The following is a 21621-nucleotide window of genomic DNA, read 5'->3' as shown; positions in this document are numbered from 1 at the left end:
CTGCTTTTTATCAAACTCAGTGGGTCTGAAAGTTTGGACCCCAGACCAGCATCCTCAGCCACACCTGGGAACTTGTTAGAAGTTCAAATCCTTAAGCTCATCCCAGACCTACTGACTCAGAAGCTCTGGCGATGGGCTCAGCCCTCTGTGTTTTCACAATCCTCCAGGTGTGAAGCTGTTGCATAAGGAAATGGACCATTGATCTAATGGTTTTTGCAACTACTGATAGTCATTGCTAAGATCGATGATTTTGTTAGGGGTTACAAAATTGCTACATTCTGGTTTTATCGTTTCTTCGACATTTATTAGCCAGAATTCCTCCAGGTCGAAGGGAGTGCTTTTTAATAACAGTGAAAGTGGGGTGAGAGGAGGGTGCTGTTGGGATTGATTATTAAGTCCCAAGAGAAAATCCATAACAATTTTAAAATGCAGGAAATGCGATTGTTAACCTAGGACAACTCCTTGTCACTTTTTTGAATAATAGAAGATTTATGGAATGATTTGTTCCTTCCTCCATCTTTTTAAAAATGAGCTACTAGATCAGGTCTCCCAGGATAAATAACCATCCCCTCCAAACAAATCAGTTTCTGGTTTTGTTTTTTTTTTCATTGTTTTTCAGCCCTGAAAGAGAAAAGTAAGTACTGGCACATCTGCCTCTCTGATTTTGCCTTGCAAAGTCTGCATTTCAGGACTGACTGCCCAGCTCCAGGACCAATTCTTGGGATATGAGGGTTGGTTACTTTATCTCTGGTGCCCAAGCATGGAGGTTACCTTGGTTAATTCAAAGGAACTGTGAATATTCTTCTGTGGATGTAGGGGCATCAACCACACAGTGTGTCCTGGTGACTGTACATCCTAACTCAGCCTGCACCTTAGTTCTTTGGCGCATAGCAAAAGGGGGTAGCAGAGGAGAGAAGGGGCAGGATGGAGGAGCTGGGTGAGACCGAGTGTCACCAGGGCAGGGCAGTTCCTGCAGATATGGTCAGAGGGTCTGGAACGGGTCACTGGACAGTCCTATAAAGAGCCTGTTGCCTCAGCGCCCGCCTTGTGGACACTTCTAGAAAATAAGATGAAGAAGCCATCACAAATGGCCTCCTCGTGTTGAGAGGACATTTAATGACTTGACATTTCATATGATAGACTTTTCTTTGGCAGTTATTTATTCATCCTGAGGGACAATTTGTATAGAAAAGACAGAATCAGTGTTTTGGTCCACCCCTCTCCCCTCATTTTTTTTTTTAAACCAGTTTTTAAAATAATGGATTGGTTCCCCAGCATCTTACAAGGATGCCAGTGCATTTTTTAAAATTATAAGCTCATGGATTTAAACATATTCATCTTTCAACTTATACTTTCTTACTGATGTTCAAACTGCCCCACATTTGACCAGATACAATCGTAGTTTAATATTTTAGTATGTAATTTTCCAAACTTTTAAATATGTATACACATACATATAAACTTACCAGAAAGGTTCCATTATAAATCTTTTAATCAGCAGTTAGCTTTATTGAGGGATAATCTATGTACAGTAAAACTCACTAATTTTTTAAAAAGTTCGCTGATTTTAAGTCTTTAGCCCAATGAATTTTGACAAGTGTATATGGTCATGTAATCACCATCATAATCAAGATATAGAACATTTTATCTCCCTAAAAGTTCCTTTGTGACTCTTGGACAGTCAAGTTTCCTTGCTCACCCCTGGCAACTTCTGGTCTACTTTGTGTCCCCATAGTTGTACCTTTCCTAGTTTTCCGTATGAGTGGAGTAATAGAGCATGTAGTCTTTGGGGTCTGGCCTCTTTCACTGAGCATATCATATGCTTTTTAGATTTGTCCTTTTTATTGTGTAGTTTGTTTCTTTTTATCCCTGAGTATTCCATTTAAACATATTTCCAACTTAGAAATATATCCTAAGTATTTTTGGCCAAAAGTCACCTATTGTATGATCTGTTGAACTAAAATCTCCAGAAAAGGTGAATCAGTGGAGACAGAGAGTAGGTTAGTGGTTGCCAGGGGTTGGGGGTGGGAACAGGGACTACAGATCGGCATGAAGAAACACCTTTTGGGGTGAGGAGAATGTTCTGGAATTGAGTTGTACATTTACAATGAGAATTTTATGGCATGTAAATGACACTTTAATAAATATGTTTAAATGAAAGGGGGAAAAAAGTCTTTGTGGGACATAAATAAAAGTCCACAACTTGAATTCTTGTGGAATTATAGCATTCCGTTGACTGGGTGTTCTACAGCTTCACAAGGTGCTTATTACTCAAGGCCACTGAGATTGCTTGCAGGTTTGGCAGTTCCAAACAGCAGTGTGGTGCACATTCCTGTACCTCTGTTACCCTTGTCTGTTTCCTTGGCTAAATTTCTAGAAATGCAATTGCAAGTCGAGGGCTCTGCATAGATTTTTTAGGCTCTTCCATCCTAAGAGTGGTGGGTGCAGAGGCCTGGCCCTTATGCGCTTGACAACATTGGGTATTATCAATGGTTTCCATTTTAGCCACGCTGATAGGTGGAGGTCAATACCTCATTGCTTTAACTTGCTTTTCTTCACTTACCAGTGAGATTGGACATCTTTTTCTTATGCGTATTGGCTATTTGAAGGTCTTTGTAAAAAATATCTATTTTCATAAATTTAACAAAAAATTATAAAAAATACAAATATAAAAATACATAATGGAGAGTATACCTGTGTTCAGAGTAGCGTTAGTCACAATACCTAAAATGTAGAAATGACCCGTGTCCATCAGTGATAGATACTTCCAGATGGATAAAGTGTAGTCAATCCATACAACATGCCACCCATGTGACAACATGGATGAACCTTGAAGACATTATGCTGAGTGAAATAGCCACTCACAAGAAGACAAATACTGTATGATTCCACTTATATGTGGTACTTAGAGTAGTCACATTACAGAGACAGAAAGAAGGGTGGTGGTTGCCAGGGCCTGGGGAGAGGGGAGACGGGGAGTTAGCGTTTAATGGGTGCAGAGTTTTCATTTTGCAAGATGAAGAGTTCCAGAGATGGATGGTGGTGATGGTTACACAGCAGTGTGAATGTACTTAATGCCACTGAACTGTACACTTAAAAATGGTTAAGATACTAAATTTTACGTTACGTGTATTTTACCACAATTGAAAAATTGGAAAACAATAATAGAAAGTAAAAATCACTTTATTAGTGTACTCAATAAGTGCATAGTTCTCCAGTTATTTTGCCTATATGATTCTAAATATTTTAAATAAAATGCAATATTATATCTACTGTTTTACAATTTCCCCTTTTATTTTATTTTCTAGAAAGCTTTATTGAGAGGTAATTCACGTACCACACAATTCTCCCACTTAAATCGTACGGTTCAATGGCTTTTAGCATATTCCTGGAGTTATACATCCATTGCTACAGTAAATTCTAGAACATTTTCATTACCCCAGAAAAGAAACTCTGCACCCCTTAGGTGTCACCCACTAGTTCTCTCCCAGCCGTAGGCAACCACTAATCTACTTTCTGTCTCTGTGAATTTGCCTATTCTGGGACACTTTATGTAAATGGAATCATACAATGTGTGGCCCTTTGTGACTGGATTTTTTTCACTTAGAATAACATTTTCAGAGTCATCCATGTTCCCATATATGTGAGCACGTCATTCCTTTTTACGGCTGAGTACTTTTCCATTGCATGGATATGTCACATTTTATCCATTCATCTGTTGATGAACATTTGGGATTTTGTACACTTTTGGCTATCGCAGATGGTGCTTCTATGAACCTTCCCATTCAAGTTCTAGCGTGGCTGTATGTTTTCATTTCTCTTGCATAGATACCTAGGAATAGAATTGTTAGATCATATGGGAACTCTAGTTTAACGGCCCTTTTATTTTTTCAGTGAACAGTAAGACTTTGATATCCTTCTATGTCAACACGTAGATGTGCTTCTCGCTTCTTAACCCCTGGGTAGTACTTCATTGTGTTACATGTGCAACGCCATGTTGATGGACAATAGGCAGTGATGCAGATCCTTTCCTGAAGGGCCTCTGGGTTACTTCCATTCTTTCACGACATAGACAGTACTGCAGGGGACACCTGTGTCCTTTGTGGAACGTCTCCGTAGACCGCCTTCCCAATCACGGTGAGGCGAGGGCTTCGTCTGCCTTCAGCTCTCGGTTCTGGCCCGATTCTGACCCTGTCGCCTTATTCCACAGGGGACCAACCAGGCACCATGGCACAGAAGGGCCAGCTTAGCGAAGATGAGAAATTCCTCTTTGTGGACAAAAACTTCATCAACAGCCCAGTGGCCCAGGCCGACTGGGCCGCCAAGAAGCTGGTCTGGATCCCCTCGGAGAAGCAGGGCTTCGAGGCGGCCAGCATCAAGGAGGAGAAGGGGGACGAGGTGATCGTGGAGCTGGTGGAGAACGGCAAGAAGGTGACGGTCGGCAAAGATGACATCCAGAAGATGAACCCGCCCAAGTTCTCCAAGGTGGAGGACATGGCCGAGCTGACGTGCCTCAACGAAGCCTCGGTGCTGCACAACCTGAGGGAGAGATACTTCTCGGGACTCATCTACGTGAGTATCGTGGGGTGGCCGGTCCCTCCTTCCTGGCCTCCTGCATCCCTAAGGGAAGGGCGAGGTTTAGAGAGGTGTCCGGGGCGCAGGTCGGGACGCTGAAGGTCTCACTGAGGGCGGCTACATGGTAAAAATGGAATCGTTCAGACCTGGGTTCTCATCTCAGTCCTGCCCTTCCTAGTTCTGCGGCACTGAACGGGTTATCTCGCCTCCCGAAGACTCAGTGTTCCTATCCGTGAAATGGGAATAAGCACTGTCCCCACGTGAAGGAGGTGCAAAGATTCTATGTGATCACATATGCTAAGCGCCAAGGCACGTAGTAAATACTCAGTAGATTTCAGTGAAGTAGTCCCCTACTCTTTCTCCATCTTGGAAATAAAGAGCTCATAACCTCCTTCGGAAGGCTGGTCCATCCTGGCAGCCAGCTGGGAGGCTTGACGATCTGGTTCTGTGAGGCCATCCCTGTCATGAATGGGAATGGACCGGTTGGACCTGGACTTCCTTGGGTCAACTGCACAGATCAGAGTGGACTAGAGCCTCACTGTCCTATATGGCAGCCACTGGCTAATAATTTAGATGTACATTAATTAAAAATCAATACTTAAAAATTCATTTCTTCAGTTGCACTGGCCATATGTCAAGTGCCCAACAGCCACACTGCTGTATGAGACAGCACAGGTGTAGAACATTTCCATCATCATGGAAAGTTCTGGTGGACAACCTGGACTAGATGATGGGAGGCTGTGACTGGGGGAGGCACAGATTCTTTGTGGGGTTGGACCAACTCTCCAGGGTATAGAGGGACGTGGTAACCTGGTGGTGCCAGGCTGGGGGGCCGGGAGACCCCCAGCCCAGCCTTTGTCTTGCCTCTCAGAAAAGACATGCCGACCCCTTGGACAAGTTACCTAATTTCTCTGAAATTCCTTTTCCTTCTCCGTTAAGTGGACACAAGCCCAGCACCAGCTTCACAGAGTGGTTACTCTAAAAATAAAGGAGTTGACATGCCTCCTGGCACGTTGTAAGTGCTCAAAATGCTAGGTGTTATGGTTGGTTTTGTTGTTGTTATGGTCAGGTTTGTTATTACTAGTCGGATGTTCATGGCTTTTTCGCAGACTTGTGGAAACAGGCACTTCTTTCGTTATGCCCTGTGGTCCTTCCCTGTACGTTTTGCCATGTGAAAACTACAGAAAGCCCTTTGTCATCTCTAAAACTGTCCTGCAGATTTTTTTTCCTAATTAGGAAAATAAGACACAATCCTTACAGAAGACTTGGAAAATTTAGAAAAGCATAGCAAACACAAAATCGGTCCTCCCCCAGCGATAACAGCTGATAAGATGTAGGTGCGTTGTTGGTGTCTCTTGGTGAGAATGGTCCGTGTTTGCATATTTAAAAGCCAGTGCACGCAGGTCAGCGACCTGCGCTCTTTTCCATGTACAAGTCAGTGCTTAGCATCCCCACATCTCAGTCCCAGCCGTCCCCCACCCCAGAATACTCTTTTAAGAACGATGTAATCTATCCTGTGGATATGCCATCTTCGATTTTTCATTCTTCTAATGGGTAGTTCGGAAGGGGCTTCAGTGGCTTTTTTTAAGAGCCAAGGGAAAACAAGGAAACAACTCATAATTCCATAAATGCCTCCTCTAAGCCAGGTGCTCTACTTTGCCATGCTTTCTCTCACTTAATACAACAGCCACTGAATAGGTATGCTTGTCCCATTGTACAGGTGAGCAAGCTGAGGCTCAGAGTGCTAAAGGCCATCTTTGCTTCCTTCAGGGATAGTCCCTTTTGTCCAAGGCACCCCTCAAATGGAGATATTATCAAGCTGCGGCTGTCATATCTAAGGACGCTAGCCTGCAAGGAGCTAGAGAGAAAATTGGGTTCCTTTTGGGACCAGGTTGTCATTCTAAGACGTGTCCTCTCCATCAAGGGAGGTCGAGGATGGGCCGCTGTGTGAATCTCACCTGCGGTCTTCTGACATGTCTTTGAGGCCAAAATAGAAATCAAAAAATGAGGGGCTTATGAAGTTCCCGAGACTCAAAATGTCTTCTGATAGCAGATTAAAAATGCATCAAAGCTTCAAATTCCTGCCATGCTTCTTCGGACAGATTAGTTGAAAAGCCTTTCACCCTTGTGACCACGCGCCTACTCCTGTCTCGATCCTTTCTGGTCCATTTAGTCACTTAAATAGAAACTGTTGTCCATGACGAAGAGATAAAGAAGTAAAATGGGGGGCCGAGCAAGTCACTGTGCCAGCGTATAAGGGCAGAAGGCATGGCCCGTCTTTACAAGCGGGTGGCGGATGATGCTCAGACAGCTGGGCTTGCTGGACTTCCTCCTCTGTTCTGCAAGGCTTACCTCAAAGGATGTGCCTTTGAGAACATCCTGTCGGATATCTTGTCCTCTTGGATCCAGAAGAGTCTAGAGGAGACAGAAAGTCCTGACTCGTCTTAGAGATGCAGGTTCTGGGCTCAGCTATGTCCAGTGACTTGCCTGACCCGCCACAGATAAGCACATGTGGGTGTGCTAATTCCTGGTCTAGTGTTCCCTTGTTCTTTTGGATGTTGTTGCTGGCTGGGTTCTGCCTGCCTGGAGTTTTTCATGACCCTGTAGCACTGGGCTCTAGGGGATGGGACTATGGTCTCAGGTGGAAGGAGCTCAGTGAAGGATGCCTGTACTGGTATTGTCCCAAGTCCTCTCCAGCCCATTTCATCCCTTACAACACTGGTGAGAGCGGAACTTATATCCTACCCTGCACACGCAGTGACCGGGGCAGAGAGGTGACATGACTTGCCTGGGAAGGGACCTGGATCAGACTCTGACTTGTCCGACTGTCATGTTCATGTGTTCTTCACTCTCCTTACCTCTCTGACAAGTAACAAGGCCCAGTCCTTGCTCTGAGGCTTTATTATTAAGGGGAGGAATATAAGACACGCATGAACTAGATGCAAATATGACAGCTTCTAAAATCATGAATGGATAAAGAAAAGATGGTATATCCACACAATGGAATATTACACAGCTTTAAAAAGGAAATCCTGCCAAACGTGACAACATATGAGGACGTGATGATGAGTAAAACAAGCCAGACACAGGACACATGCTGCATGATCCCACTTACATGAGGCATCTAAAATAGGCAAACTCAGAATCGGAAGGTGGGATGGTGTTGCCAGGGGCTGGCAGAGAGGGGAATGGGGAGTTGCAATCAAGGGCCATAAAATGTGTTATGCCAGATGAATAAGCTCGAGAGACCTCTGTACAACACGGTGCCGATAGTTAAAAATGTATTGTGTTGTACATTTAACACGAGCTCTGCCCTCTCAACCAGTATTTAAATATCCTTCCTAAAACATGAGCTCTAAACTCAGCACCTGTGAATAGGCGCCGGGGAGTTTGTCAGTCTCCTGAGATTTAAGGAAAAGTGTGTGCCTATGTGCATTTCTTACTGGGCAGAGAGGGTCTTAGCTTTCATTAGACTCTCAAAGGAGCCTCATTGCCCGCAGGACAGTGATAGCAGCTACTATTCATTTAAAATTTACTAGTTAAGAGTTTATACTAACATTTTTATTGCCACTATTCCTGTTATGTAAGAGAGAGGTACTATTAGCCCCATTTTTGCCAGTAAAGAGACTAGGATTTAGAGAAGTCACCTGATGAGAAACAAGTGGGTCTTCAACCCAGGCAGGCTGGCCCTAGGACCTGTGCTTTTAACTGCTGTCCTATTTAATCCTTCCAGTAACTCTATGACACAGAGGCTATTATCCCATTTTAGAGACCAGGACACCGAGGCTCAGATATGCTTAGTCCATTGCTGAAAGTGGGCAGAGCCGGGATTAAGACAAGTTCTGCCTTCCTCCAGGCTGGAGTGACAACTTAGGATGGTAAAGGGACCTAGGGTAACAGGAGGCTTGGAGCAGGAGGTAATAAGTCTGGAGTGGGGCAGGTGGGCATAGTACCATGGGGGCATTTGGCTTTGAGTTGGGCAAGCTTTAAGCACACAGAAGGAAGGAATCTAACCTTTTCTCGTGAATTCTTGAGCACGTACTGGGTGCTAAGCTAGAGATTGCGAGCTGTTGGCCAAGTGGGTGCTTTTATAAAAGTTAATTCAATATATTAAGAAACAAAGAAAATCTCTGTTTCTGGCATTGCTTGAAAAAGCAGAGGCCCTAGTACCCTGGACCCAGGTTGCCAGGTGACAAGTCCCTGTTAGATGGGCTGTGTGTATTGTTTTTCCGCAAGTCCTACCACTCCCTGTCGTCTCCCATGCCCTGGGGGTGAGTGTTGGTGGCCATCAATCACTGTGCCTGTTTGTTTCCCCTCACACCTGACCACCTTCACTCACATCTTACCTGCTTGGTCCCTGTAGACAGTTGGACCTTCCACCCTGCACTGAGCCCCTGGGATTGGGAACATGGTCCAGAGCAAAGGGGGAAGTGCCTTCCTGTTCGTTGGGCCTCCAAGCCCAAATTTCCCGCCCACGAACCCTAAAGGATATATTCTCAGTTCTGATTCTACTGTTCTGGGAAGACCGGGGGTATGGAGAGGCCTTCCTTCCCAACTCCAGCAAGTGATGATGTTTTCCTCTTAGACACCTGGCCCAGAGAACTTAGCCTTCTCTGGAAGGAGTGTCTGCTTAAGGACACGGGGAGCAGGCTGTGAGCAGAGACCTCCTGCCAGAGGGTCCTGGAGGGTGGGAAGAAGATGGAACTGGAGGCTGCCCTTTGCGGAGCCCTGTGAACCAGCTGTCTAGATCTTTCAAATCATTATTGCCTCTAAAAACCTTCCCAATAACACAAGGCTCTCCATGCAAAGACTACAAGAGAATATTTTAAAATGAACATCATAAAAGGACAGGGCACCCCCTCTTTAGAGAGCCCGGTATGGGCGCATGTAACAGATATAACCCTCCCAGATGTCCCCATGTAGCTTGCTTTTTTCACTTAACCATGTCTTGTGGCTATTTCTGTGTCTGTTCATACTATCTGGTCAGACATGAAACATTTTTTAGATGGATACTACATGCAAATATTAAATAAAATAGTACATAAAAGTATTTAGAACTTTCCCTTTTATCCCCATTCCTCACCTTCCACCTCCCCTCCTTAGAGAAACTGTAGTCACCAGTTTCTTATGTAGCTTTCCAGCAATATTTTATATACAGGCAAATATAGGTATATTGGTACAAGTAAACGTGTGTGTGTATATATGTATTCATTTTAACAGCAGCATGCCATAATTATTGAGCTGGTCCCCCACTGATGGACATTGAGGTTGTTTCTACTCTTTGCTGTTAAAATCAAGGCTGCAGCCAATATACATTCTTGGTGGACTGTGTCTGTAGATAGATGTTCAGAAAGCTGTGACACTGAGTTACAACTGGATGAAGTAGAGTTATCCATCGTTTTCTAGAGTTGGCTCAGGGGTTTGGCTACTTAATGCAAGTCACACAGGTAATGAGGGCAGGGCCTAGGTCCCACTCAGGCCCGTGTGACTTAAAGCCAGAGTCCGTCCATCTTCCCCCCGCCGTTCCTCGTTTCTGCCAGAGCTGTGGGAGCAGCTCTGGGCTCCACGGCTGCTCAGGACTCCACAGCTGACCATATAAAGTGTCAGGGAAAAGCTGGAGTCGCTTCCTAATACGGTCACAAGAGGGAAACCCTGGGCCCGTGGCTGGGACCTGCTAGTGGCACAGGGCCCTGAGATGTTGGCCGGGACAGGAGGTTGGGGGTGCTGAAACCTCTGAAGCTGACCAGCTGGAGAAAGGCTCATGGGGTCGAGGAGGTAGAAGCATAGCCAAGGTGGGCCGGGAGGGCGACGTTAAGCAAGGTTGAGCCACGGAGTCGGAGCCTCCAGACGCTGAAGCCCCGCTGCCCTGCGTGGGTGGGCTGCTGCCTGCCCGGTCCTTGCTCTGGGGCCCTGTACCCTGGAAAGGTTTGCTGACTGAACAGAGATTCAGATCTGTTTGGAAGTGTGGATTAAGTGCTTGCTGTTTGCACAGCTCCAGGAGGCGTCCTAGCAAACAGGAGGAAAGCAACGGTTCTCCTTCAGAGGCTGGCGATGCAGTCGGGAGGGCCACGCGTGCCTGCCTGTTTTCTTTTATTCAATTCGTCCAGCAAATATTTACTGAGTGTCTTGCCAAGTGCCCGACCCTGTACTGGGTGCTCGAGATATGACGGTGTGTGGCTTACAGTCCAGAAGGTGACATTTAGGCTGAGCCCTGAAAGGGGAGACGGAAATGGCTCTGGGAAGATTGGGGTGAGGAGTGTTCTGGGTAGGGGGAATGGCACATGTGACGGTTCCAGGACGGCAGGGTTTTCGTCATCATGAAACAGGGAGCACGGCATGTGTAGTCATGTACTGAGCACCTGGTATATGCCAGGCACCGTGCTAAATGCTTCACAAGTGTCATCTTCGTAAGTTATAGCGAACTTATGAAGGAGCTGCTTTTACACACATTCATCCCCTCCCATTCGTCAGAAGAGGCGGAGGCTCAGAGAGGTTAAGAGATTTGCCCAGAGCCACACAGCTGGGAAGGAGCAGAATAAGAGTTTAAGAGTTTAAATCCAATCCCCAGAACTCAATTCTGTATCCTTAACCACTGCCCTTTACTGTCTCCAAGTCAAAGGCTTGGGGAGGTGCAGTTCGGGCTGTAAATGATACCCACATCCTAAAAAGGTCACGGCAGCAGCAGTAGGTGTGGCCCTGGAAGGCGCAGAGGTGGAGCTGAGACCTGAAGGAGACCTAAGGCTTGATTGACCTTCCTTCAACCCATCCATCGTTTACTGGCACTCGCTCTACAGGGGGCCGCATGCTGGGGACCAGGACCCAGACGAACAGGACACGTGCCACCCTCTCAACAAACGTGTGCTGCGTACCTACTGTGTGCTGGCCCAATGCAAGGCCCCAGTTGTGGAGACAAGGCAGCACTGCCCCTGCTCCAGGAAGCTTTGTAGCTCACTTACCCCTCAGGCGTTCAGTTAGCAAGCCTTCAGTGTGCACCTACTGTATGCCAAGGCCTGTGTGGGGACTGAAGAGGAGGAAGAGGGGCCTCCCTGCCCTCAGGGCACTTGTGGCTGGTGTTTGCTGGCTGGACAGGAGGGGTCTGGGCAGACAGTGAACCAACCCATCTGGCTGGATGTGGGTCCTGCCCCGACCTCCCACTTACCTCTGCAGGGCACCCCTGCCCCGCTCCACACACCATCATTTTTCCTTTAGGCACCAGCAGCACCAAACTGCATGCAGTTCACCCGTACATGTCTCCCCTTCCCTGACTCCAACCTTTTTTTTTTTTTTTTGCCTCTGTGCCGGCCCCTGAGCTGGTGAACACCTTGTCTGTTAAGACTCAGTGCAGGGAGCACCTCCCCCAGGACGTTTTTCTGAGCACCTCCAACATGGCTTAGGGCCTTCTCTGCTCTGTTCCCCTACTCCTTGGGGCCCCATTGTTGTTCTTCTGATGTTATTTTAAAGTGTCCTCATCCCGCTTCTGATCCGTGGGCTGTTAGAGGCAGGGGCTTTTGCTGATACATTGCTCTCCAGCATCTAGCGTAGACCTGGTGCACAGTAGGTGCTCATTAATGGCTGATGGATGTTTAGACAGGCCTTATGTCAGCCTCACTCCTGCTCTTTTTAGGGGAAAGGTGGGAAGTACTCCCTTCTTCCCCCACAGGTCCTGCACCTTTAGAAGAATACCATCCACACCCTCCCTGGCCCATCACAAGCCGTTGTCTCTTAGCAGATTGAGCCCCGGAGGGACCCCTACTCTCCAGTCGGCTGAAGAAGTGACTGAAAGTCCTTCGAGGGCAGGGCCTTGTGTTTTTGGTCCCTACTGTAACCCCAGCACCTTGCACAGTGTCTAGGACATACACATCGAATGAATGAATGAGCGAATGGACCAGTGGTCGATCGTTTCCGTTTCCGTGCAATGGGCATAGGTCGGACAGCCTCGTGGACAGTGCTCATACCTGGGAGTGGCTGAGCTGGGCCTGGTGCTGCCAGGGTCTTGCTCGGTGACTCTGGTCAAATCGCTTACCCTCTCTGGTGTTTGGTCTGAGCGTGACCCAGAGGTGGACTATCTGCTCCTCTCCCTTTAGCCACTTCTCGGGGAGCTGGAGGGAAGACATCCTCTGTGGCCATCAGAGCCTTGGGCAGCACTGACGCTATCATTTGGGGAAAGCGGTTCCTGAGGGACAGGTTAGAGACTGTCACCTGAGCTGTGAGCTCGACCCATGGGTAAAGCTGATGAGCGGCAGGGAATGGTCACGGCCCCGGTGGCAGCGCCTCACAGGCGCACAGCGTGGGGCGGGGCTTGCGGAGCGCCTTCCCACCCCATGCCCTGTTCCGGTTATTTCCAGACGCTCCTGTGAACTTGGTAAGGCAGGACGACTATTATTTTTGTTAATTGTGGTAAAATCCATATAATAAAACACGCAGTTTAAAAAAGTTGTAAAATATAGCATAAGCGGCCTAGAAATCCAATTTAAAGGATACAGTTGGGTGGCACCGAGCACACTCACAATGCTGTGCAGCTGTCACCGCTGTCTAGCCCCAGAAGCTCTCATGACTCCGAAGGGGAGCTCGGTCCCCATCAGCAGCCACACCCCACTCTCTCCAGTCCCTGGAGACCAGCGGTCTGTCTCCTGTCTGTGGGTTTGCCCGTTCTGGGCATTTCACAGAAAGGGCATCTTAGGATATGTCACCTTTCGTGACTGGCTTCTGTCATTCAGCATAAGGCTTTCAGGGGTCATCCGTGTTGGAGCAGGTGTCAGTACCGTTCCTTTCTAGGGACAGTTGTGTTTGTCCTCGTCTTATAGATGGGGGGTACTTGGTTAATGGTCAAGAGTATGAGATCTGGGGTAAACAGTTGTAATTTCTAGTTCTGAATTTCCCACCAGCTGTGTGGCCTGGTGACAGCTTCATCAAGCCTCAGTTTCCTCACCTGTCAAATGGGCAGCAGAGAAATTGTGGATAGATACGAAGACCAAATAAGAAGATGCCAGTGAGGCGTTTAGGTCCGTGGCCAGCACATAGGACGTGCTCAGTAAATGGTAGCTTTTAAGTAAATTTAAGCCCTTGAGGCTCAGAGAGGTGAAGTGACAGGTAGTCGTGGAGCTGGGCTCTGAACCCAGAGCTGTTTTAAATACACAATTCTAAACTATGACATAGGTGTCCCTTCTCTCCCCCATACATTGCATATCAGTAATGCCAAGGGGTTCCCACCAGGACTCTGAGCCTCAGTTTCCCCATCTCTGGAGTGAGAATACGAATGTGTCCGACAGTGCTACCATGAGGATGGAGCAGGAAGATGTCCACAGTGGCCTGGGTCAGTGCAGGCTGTGGTGGGCATTAGCAGGCTGGGGTCCCGTGGGCAGGGCACCCAAGCTCTCCTCCTTGCCACGTTCTGGAAGTAAGCTTGGGTTCTCCATTTGGCAGACGTACTCCGGCCTCTTCTGCGTGGTGATCAATCCCTACAAGCAACTGCCCATCTACTCGGAGAAGATTGTCGAAATGTACAAGGGCAAGAAGAGGCACGAGATGCCGCCCCACATCTACGCCATCGCGGACACAGCCTACCGGAGCATGCTGCAAGGTGAGCCGGCCTGGGGGTGCGCGGGGCCTGCGACGGGCACACGGGACACCTGGGCAGGGCCTCTCCAGCTGGGGAGTGCCTTTGGGGAGCCCACCGAGGGTCTTAGAGCCACCTCTGGAGCCTGCTTGCTGTGCCCAGACCCCTCTTGTCCTGCCTGCCTACAGTTCTCGCCAAGAATGTGGAGTTTGGCAGGCAGTTCTGGGCGACAGGAGAGCTGTGACTGAAAAAGGGAAAAAGCCAGCTGAACATCTGTGTTCGCGGCCCCGGGAGGGTGAGGGAGAGCGGAGAGCCTGGGCAAATACGGGCATGGGCCCTCTCCAGCTCCAGCGCTCAGCGCCTCTGGCTGCCCGAGGCCCAGGCCCGGCCAGCTGCCTGGAAATGGTATAATGCTGTCACCTTGGAAGGGAAGAGAGTGGTACCAGGCCTGGGGCTGAGCCAGCTCTGGATTTGCAACCAACCGTCTCTCACTCCCTGTGAGATTGTGGGCAGATGTCTTCTCCCCTCCAGCCTCAGTTTCTTCATCCATTAAAGGGGAGTGATAGTATCCATCTTGCAGCTTGCCGTGAAGACTGTAACGCAGGCTTTTCCAAGCTAAAAACCTTCCCACGTTCCTTCCATGTTTATGTATTATTATTATTATTATTAAGCTTCATGGAGGCAAAACACGGTAGAGTGTGTAAAGTATACAAATTTAAAATATCCAGCCCCAAATTAATTTTTACCTGTCTACAATCATATAATCACCCCCCAGACCAAGACGTAAAATATTTCCAGAACGTTTCCTCACACCTTATTCCCAGTAATACCTCTTCAACACTCCCCAGAGTAACTGCTATTCTGACATCAGTTTTTCCTATTACTAAACCTCATATAAATTACATCCGTATTAACTTAATATTTTTCTTATAAGTTGCCTCCCCCAGAATCTATTTCAGACTAAGCAAAAAATGGTAGTACACTGTGTTAGTTTAGAGCATAAATCCTAGGACAGGACTGCCTGTGTTCACATCCCAGCCCTGCTGCTCCCTTGCTGTGTGACCCTGAGCAAGCTACTTACCCTCTCTGTGCCTCTGTTTTCTTAATTGTAAGAGAGGATTATAATAACTGTGACCTACCGTCCAGGGCTGATGTGAAGATTGAATGAACTATTGAGTATAAAGTGCTTAGAACAATGCCCGGAACTTAGTAAAAACTCACTAAAGGTAAGCTAGTATGTCATTGTACATGAAATCAGATGTTAGACATGACAGCTATATATTTTTTTCTAATGCACATTGAAAAGAATATATAATTATTAAAATAAAAATTATTAACCTGAGAGGCACTTAAAATCACCTCGCCACACTTTAGGACACATGGAACTAGGGTACTTACCATGCTTCATGCAGTACCTGGTGTGGAAAAAGCTTGAAAAGTAGAATTGTTGAAAAGTTGTTGTAGGGTTTCTTCTCAGCCTCTATTTGAATGGGACTTTGGGTCCACAGTCCCGTTCGACACATACACAGAATACATTCACTCTTTTTTAATTTTCAGCACAATTCTGTGAGGTAGGGTCGGTGTTTCCACTTTGTTACAGAGGCAACTGCGCCTCTGAAGTGTCTGGAAACCCAGGCCCTGGCCAGATGGAACTCTCCCAGGGACACAAGCCTGGTTCATTATCCAGAAATCAATCCGTATAACAGTGTAAAGAAGAAAAAACCCATCACCATATTAATCGGTGCAGAGAAAACACCTGACAAAATTCAATGTCCGTTCATGATCAAAACTCTCAGAACACTAGGAATAGAGGGGAACTTCATCAACCTGATAAAAAGCTTCTACAAAAAGCCTACATCTAACGTCGTACTTAGTAGTGAAAGTCCATGCTTCCCGTCTAAGACGAGCAACAGGGTAAGGCTGTCCCTTTCACTGCCTCTATTCGGCGCCGTACTAGAAGTCCTAGCCAGTGCGGCCAGGACAGAGAAACCGGGGCATCTCTAAACGGTGAGCTTTTCCTGTTCAACGCGCGGGGTCCCCTCTCAGCAAGTCCCTTGGCCTCGGCAGAGTTGAGCAGTTGCTTTCTTCATTACGTGTTCTTGGGTACACGATGAAAAGGGCAGCACCCAGCCCCGTGTCATCGATCTTTGGGGAGCGGCAAGAAGATTTTCTTTCCTGTAAATGGCTCTGGGTTTGGGGGGTAGCCCTTCTGTCCTTGCACACAGTAAGAGGGAGCAGAAAAGGGCGCTGGCCATTTTAAAGCTGTACACAAGCGTTAACACGATTGTTCAGTGTGAACAGTCCAGAGATTGTAAACTGGCAGCCGGGAGGCTGGATCTAGCTCTCGGATAAGTTCGGTTTGGTCCACGTGGAGTTTCAGGGACACCTGAATTAGTCACCAGCTTTTAAAAATTGGGAGATGGTAGCTTAAAAAAATCCAGATGTCTAGGTTGTTTAGAAAATTTCAGAACATCTGGCAGCACTGGGCCTGTGCTCCCACATGGCAGTTGCCACTTTGGAGGGGGTGTGAGTGCTGCAGCTCCCTCGTCCTCAGTTGGCCTGGTGTGCTCATTCGTGTAAACTGCCCAGCCCCTGTGTTCGACTTTGCAACCCCTAGGACCCTGAGTTCTCAGTTGGGAATCAAGGATTCCCGCTCTGGGAACTCCTGAGCAGGGATCCAGGTGAGCCTAGGAGATACCCTCCGAGGTAGAGGGCCTCAGGTACAAGTGCCCCAAGTTACTGACAGAGTTAGCCAAACCCCGCGGGTATGACCCAAGCTGGACCCCACTCTATTACTCCTAAGACCAGCAGATGGAGCCTTGCAAGGAGGGTTGTAGAGACACAATCTCAGGTCATACAGTGATAGCTCTTGGAGATAGTTATGTGTCTTTGCCAAAAAAAACAAACAAACAAACAAAAAAAACAAAAAAAACCCATTTGTGGTCTCTCTTGATGGAAAACTGTAAAATGGTGGTTCACACACCTTTGCGAAGCTGAACATCACAAAGAAACATAGCAACCAATTAAAGTGGCTTAAGTGGTAGGAATTTATTACCTCACACGACAAGAAGTCTGAACGTGGATGATTTCAGGGTTAATTCAGCAGCTCAAAAACAGACTTCTTTGGAATTTTCTTGGCTTCTTCCTCATGGTTACAAGATGGCAGCCATAGCTCTAGACATCACATCCTCATGTGATAATATCCAAAAGCATGAAGGGAGTGGAGGTTTAAGTTCTTTTCCTATTCTCTTTCTCCCTCTCTCCCTCTCTCTCTCCCCCTCTCAATCAGAAACTCCTCAGCAGGTATCCCCTTATGTCTCATTGGCTAAAACTTGGTCCCATGTCAACCTCTAAACCAATTGTTGGCAAAGGGGACTTAGCATGTTCATGATTGGTTTGGACTACTCCTGGTTCTTTCCTAGAGCTGAGAGAGCTCCAACAAAGCACATTTTATCTAAATACCAGAATGAAATAAGATTTCATTAGTAAAAGAGAGGTTTGGGAGTGACAGGGAAGCACTGTCATAGTGCTCTTAAAATATATATGTGTAACTTTTTAAAAACTTTAGTATTATATGTTCATCCTGAAAAAAATATATATATATATTAAGCAAAAGAGAGTATACCTATAATTCTATCACCCAGAGATCACCTCCATTAACATCTTTGGTATGCAGCCTTTCATACTCTGAGCTTAATGGCATGAGATGAAGGAGATTTTGACGATCTGAAAATAACTGGTTCCAGAAAAAAAAGATCACTTAAAACAGGGACCAAAGTTTTACTATTGATAGTAAGGTGGAGAGGGGGTGGAGTTTTGACTGGGCTTGAAAAATGACTTTGCAAATTGTGAACATAGGTTTATTTCATCTTACGTGCAATAGTAATTTGGTTATAATTGCAAGTAGATGCTAATTCTTCGATTGAGTACAAAATTAATTCAGGGTTTTGGGTTTTTTTTTTTTTTCCTGGACAAAATCTTGTGAGGGCATAGTCCAGCATTCTTCATGTCACTCTTGATTTCTGCAGCCTGGGGTAGAGGAAAATTTTTACAGACTTACTGGAGGGGTCACCAGTTTTCCCCAAAGTTGTCTTTCACTCCTTCAGTGTCCGCACAGTCTCTTGCGGGCCCAGGGTGTTACTGTTCGTGGTAACTCTGGCATCCGGTCATGAGTCCACCTGACTATTTCATGACCTTTCCAAGCTCACTGACCGTACCACGCTTCACCTTCAAGGACATGGACAGTTTTGCAGATCAGCTGCTGCGTTTTGTGTTTGTGTCATGATGGCGGATGTTGACACTCAGTAACCAGCACGGTGAAACCACCGTGTCGGTCAGGAGGCGGTGGTGCAAACCAGAGAAGGATGCCTTTGGGGTCTGATTCCTAAGTGGTCGACTCAACGGCACATCGTTTTGTGTTGTGATAACTCTTGCTCCCTGGACAACCTCCCAGCTGTGGGGCGACGTTACACTTGATGGCAAGGACCCCTGCGTTAATGCATTTCATTCCTTTTAGGCTCTATGTTTTAACACGAAATTACTAGTGAAATACAAAATTACTTAGAAATGTTGACACGTTTTAAACCTTAAGAAAAAATGACAACCTTGAGCACAAATAAGAAAAGAATGTAACTTTCCACTTACATCATGCTTTTGGATGTTATTAAATGATAAACGTTTTATTTAGTTTGACTGGTAATTAACAGCTGCTACATTATGCATTCATTTTTCATTACTCAATGCTTTCTGGCAAACGTATGATGATAGACTGCAGTGGAAAAATATCTCGAAAAAAAAATCATGGAGAAAATGTAAGCTGGGGGAAAAAGAATTTTTTAAATCTATAAACTGGAAATTCAGTTCTGGCAAAGGAATGTATAGGCCCAGCTTGTGACTCCATTGAGGGGTGTCCCTGTACCAGGCTATAAAGTTGCTCTGCTGGAATCCACAGTGAGCTTCCTGTGTGTTGGAGAGGTAAAGCTCGGAGCTGTGGCTTCCTTCTCAAGTCCTTTGCGGAACAAGACGGGGTGTAACGAGATGTGTTTGGGTTGGGATGGATAACACATTCACTGAATATAGAATGAAACATTTAAAATGTGTCATGTGGACTCTTAAGGACCCATAAACTCTGGGATATCATCCTTGCCTGCCTGTTCATCATCGTCTCTCCAGCACATTTTCTGGTACCTGCCATGTGGTAGCCCTTAGTTAATATTTGTCAATGAACGAAGATTAGTTGTTTAAAGTAAAGAACTGACCAGGGTCAGGGGAGGTGGTGCTGGTTGTCTGAGTGGGCAGGGCTCTACAAGCCTCGAAGGGTGGTTTCCTAAGGTGAGAAAGGGGAGCTGGCACGGAATGCCCGCTGAGAACAGTAAAGCATGAGTGCGGGGGATGGCAGGAGCAGTCTAAGGGTGCTCACTTGCAGATCGAGTAGGGAGCTCAGTGCTCCAGGCTCAGCCCTTTGTTGCCTCAGGGGAGGTGGGAATATGGGAGGTTCTTTTTAAGACATCATACTGGGACACCCGCCTCCCAAAAGGCAACCAAACCCCTTGGGGGTGAAGTGGGTGAGAGAAGTAGGCATTTAAAAATGCATCTTATATATGTGTATGTGTAAATTGTGTTTATTGTTTAAAATTTCCCCATGCTCTTTTGTTTGCTTTTGGAGAGATGATACATTCAAATTAAAAAGGTGAAAATTCTCCCTTTAGCCCTTGTGCATCAGACCCCTACCTAGTTCACCTCTCCAGAGACAAACATGGTTTCTAGTTTATTAGGTATTCTTCTAGAGATTTTTTTGCACATTTATGCAGATACATATGTTTTCCACCTCCAAAGATAGCATTCCATATGCACTGTTTTACACTTTGCTAGAGTGTTCCATGTCTGTGTCTAGAAGGATTCCTTGTTCCCTTTTTAGTTTTTATTAAAAGTATGCATGGAGATAGTTTAAAGTCAAATAATTCCTCAAGGCATTTTTAAAAAAATAGCCCTCTTTGCTTCTCTAATTCCCCCTTCTCCATTATCAACCCTTTTAACTGACTTTTTGGTTTTCACCTCTGTAATCTCTAAACAACTTGATTATATTGCTGATACCTTAATTTTTTGTTTTAGGCATTACTTATTGACTTTTCATCACAGAAGATGAGAATTTAGCTCACTCACCCTCTTGCTTTGTCCTTACTGCCTCCTCCAAATACACACACACACACACACACACACACACACACACACACACACACACACATCTCGTAGACTTCCAATACAGTTTTATATTAACTTTGATGAAGTCTGTATTCCAAGTTTGCATTATTATGACTGGGCAGATGCTGTTCACAGCTGAGCTCTGCTGTCTCATGATTACTTTGCCTATACAATTTATTCTTTCCCTGAAGCTAGTAATTGCCTTTTTTTAAACTTGGTCACTAATTCGACTCCCGATTCTCCTTCTAACTGTGTTACTCTCCTTTTAATATGTCCAGATATGTGTTGGGGATCCTGTTGATACTCTCTCCTTGAAGGCAGTTGCTCCTGGCGCTGTCTGACCTGCCCTGGGGACCTCCTGTGTCGGGTAGCCGCCATCCGGGATCTTCCTTATCCTTGGAATTCCCTCCAGTGCTCTCACGGCAAAGTCTTTGTTTCCTAGTTTGATGTCTTCTTCCTTGTTTACTCTTTCGTTTAAATAGAGCACCTTCTCTAGTAACTGCTCAAGAAAAGATGTATATGAGGCAAATTGAGATCTCGTATATCTGAAAGACTTGGTGCTTCTCTAATATGTAAGAGATAGTTTAGCTGGGTTTAAAATTTTAAATAAGAAATAGTTTTCTATCAGAATTGTTAAGGCGTTGGTTGCTTCATTGCCTTCTAGCTTCAGCTTCATTTTTGTGAAGATTAGAAGGCAATCTGATTCTTAATCCTTTGTGTGTGACCAGTTTGGGTTTTCTGGGTTTTTTTTTTGGTTTTTTACTTCTCTGGAAGCTTTTAAACTTTTCTTTCTCCCCGTTCATGATGATGGGATTTCTCGTGCATCTGTTATCACCCATTGTGCTGGAGACTTAGTGGATCCCCTTAATCTGTAAACTCATGCCCCTAAATTTTGGGAAATTTTTGTGAATTGCTTCCTTGGTGACTGATTTCTCTCTGTGTCCTCTGTTTTTCTAGAAGTCTTATTTCAATAATGGAACTCCTGGACCGTTCTCATAATTTTCATCTCTTTCTCTTGTCTTTTTCATCTCCTTATCTTTTTCATTCTATTTTCTGGGCAGTTACTTCAACTTTATCTTACAACCCTTTTATTGAGTTTTTAATTTCTGATATCATTTTTTTAAAAAAATTTCTTAGAACTCTGTTTTGTTTTCTGAATATTTTTTTTCCGTGTGACATGATATCCTTTTTTTCTGGAAGATACCTCTCCATGTCGAGTCTCTTTTTCCTCCAAGGTGCCTGCTTTTCTATTTGTTTGTCTATCATATTAGTGGCTGTCTTCAGATGTC

General features: G+C 45.8%; 1 protein-coding gene across 5 annotated transcripts in view; it reads left to right on the top strand.

The window, feature by feature from the left end:
- The window catches only part of MYH11 (myosin heavy chain 11), a 111451-nt gene that overhangs the window by 14096 nt on the left and 75734 nt on the right, over nucleotides 1–21621 (top strand). For all 5 annotated transcript variants that reach the window (XM_039885416.1, XM_039885418.1, XM_039885415.1 and 2 more), the window contains 2 exons: nucleotides 4211–4572; nucleotides 13999–14155. In XM_039885416.1, coding sequence (XP_039741350.1) covers nucleotides 4228–4572; nucleotides 13999–14155 — 502 coding nt within the window. In that variant the 5' untranslated portion in view covers nucleotides 4211–4227. The remainder of the gene's footprint in view (nucleotides 1–4210; nucleotides 4573–13998; nucleotides 14156–21621) is intronic.

The sequence above is a fragment of the Pteropus medius genome, unplaced genomic scaffold, assembly GCF_902729225.1.
Source record: "Pteropus medius unplaced genomic scaffold, Ma_sr-lr_union100, whole genome shotgun sequence".
NCBI lineage: Eukaryota > Metazoa > Chordata > Mammalia > Chiroptera > Pteropodidae > Pteropus > Pteropus medius.
This window is presented reverse-complemented; position numbering and strand designations above follow the sequence as displayed.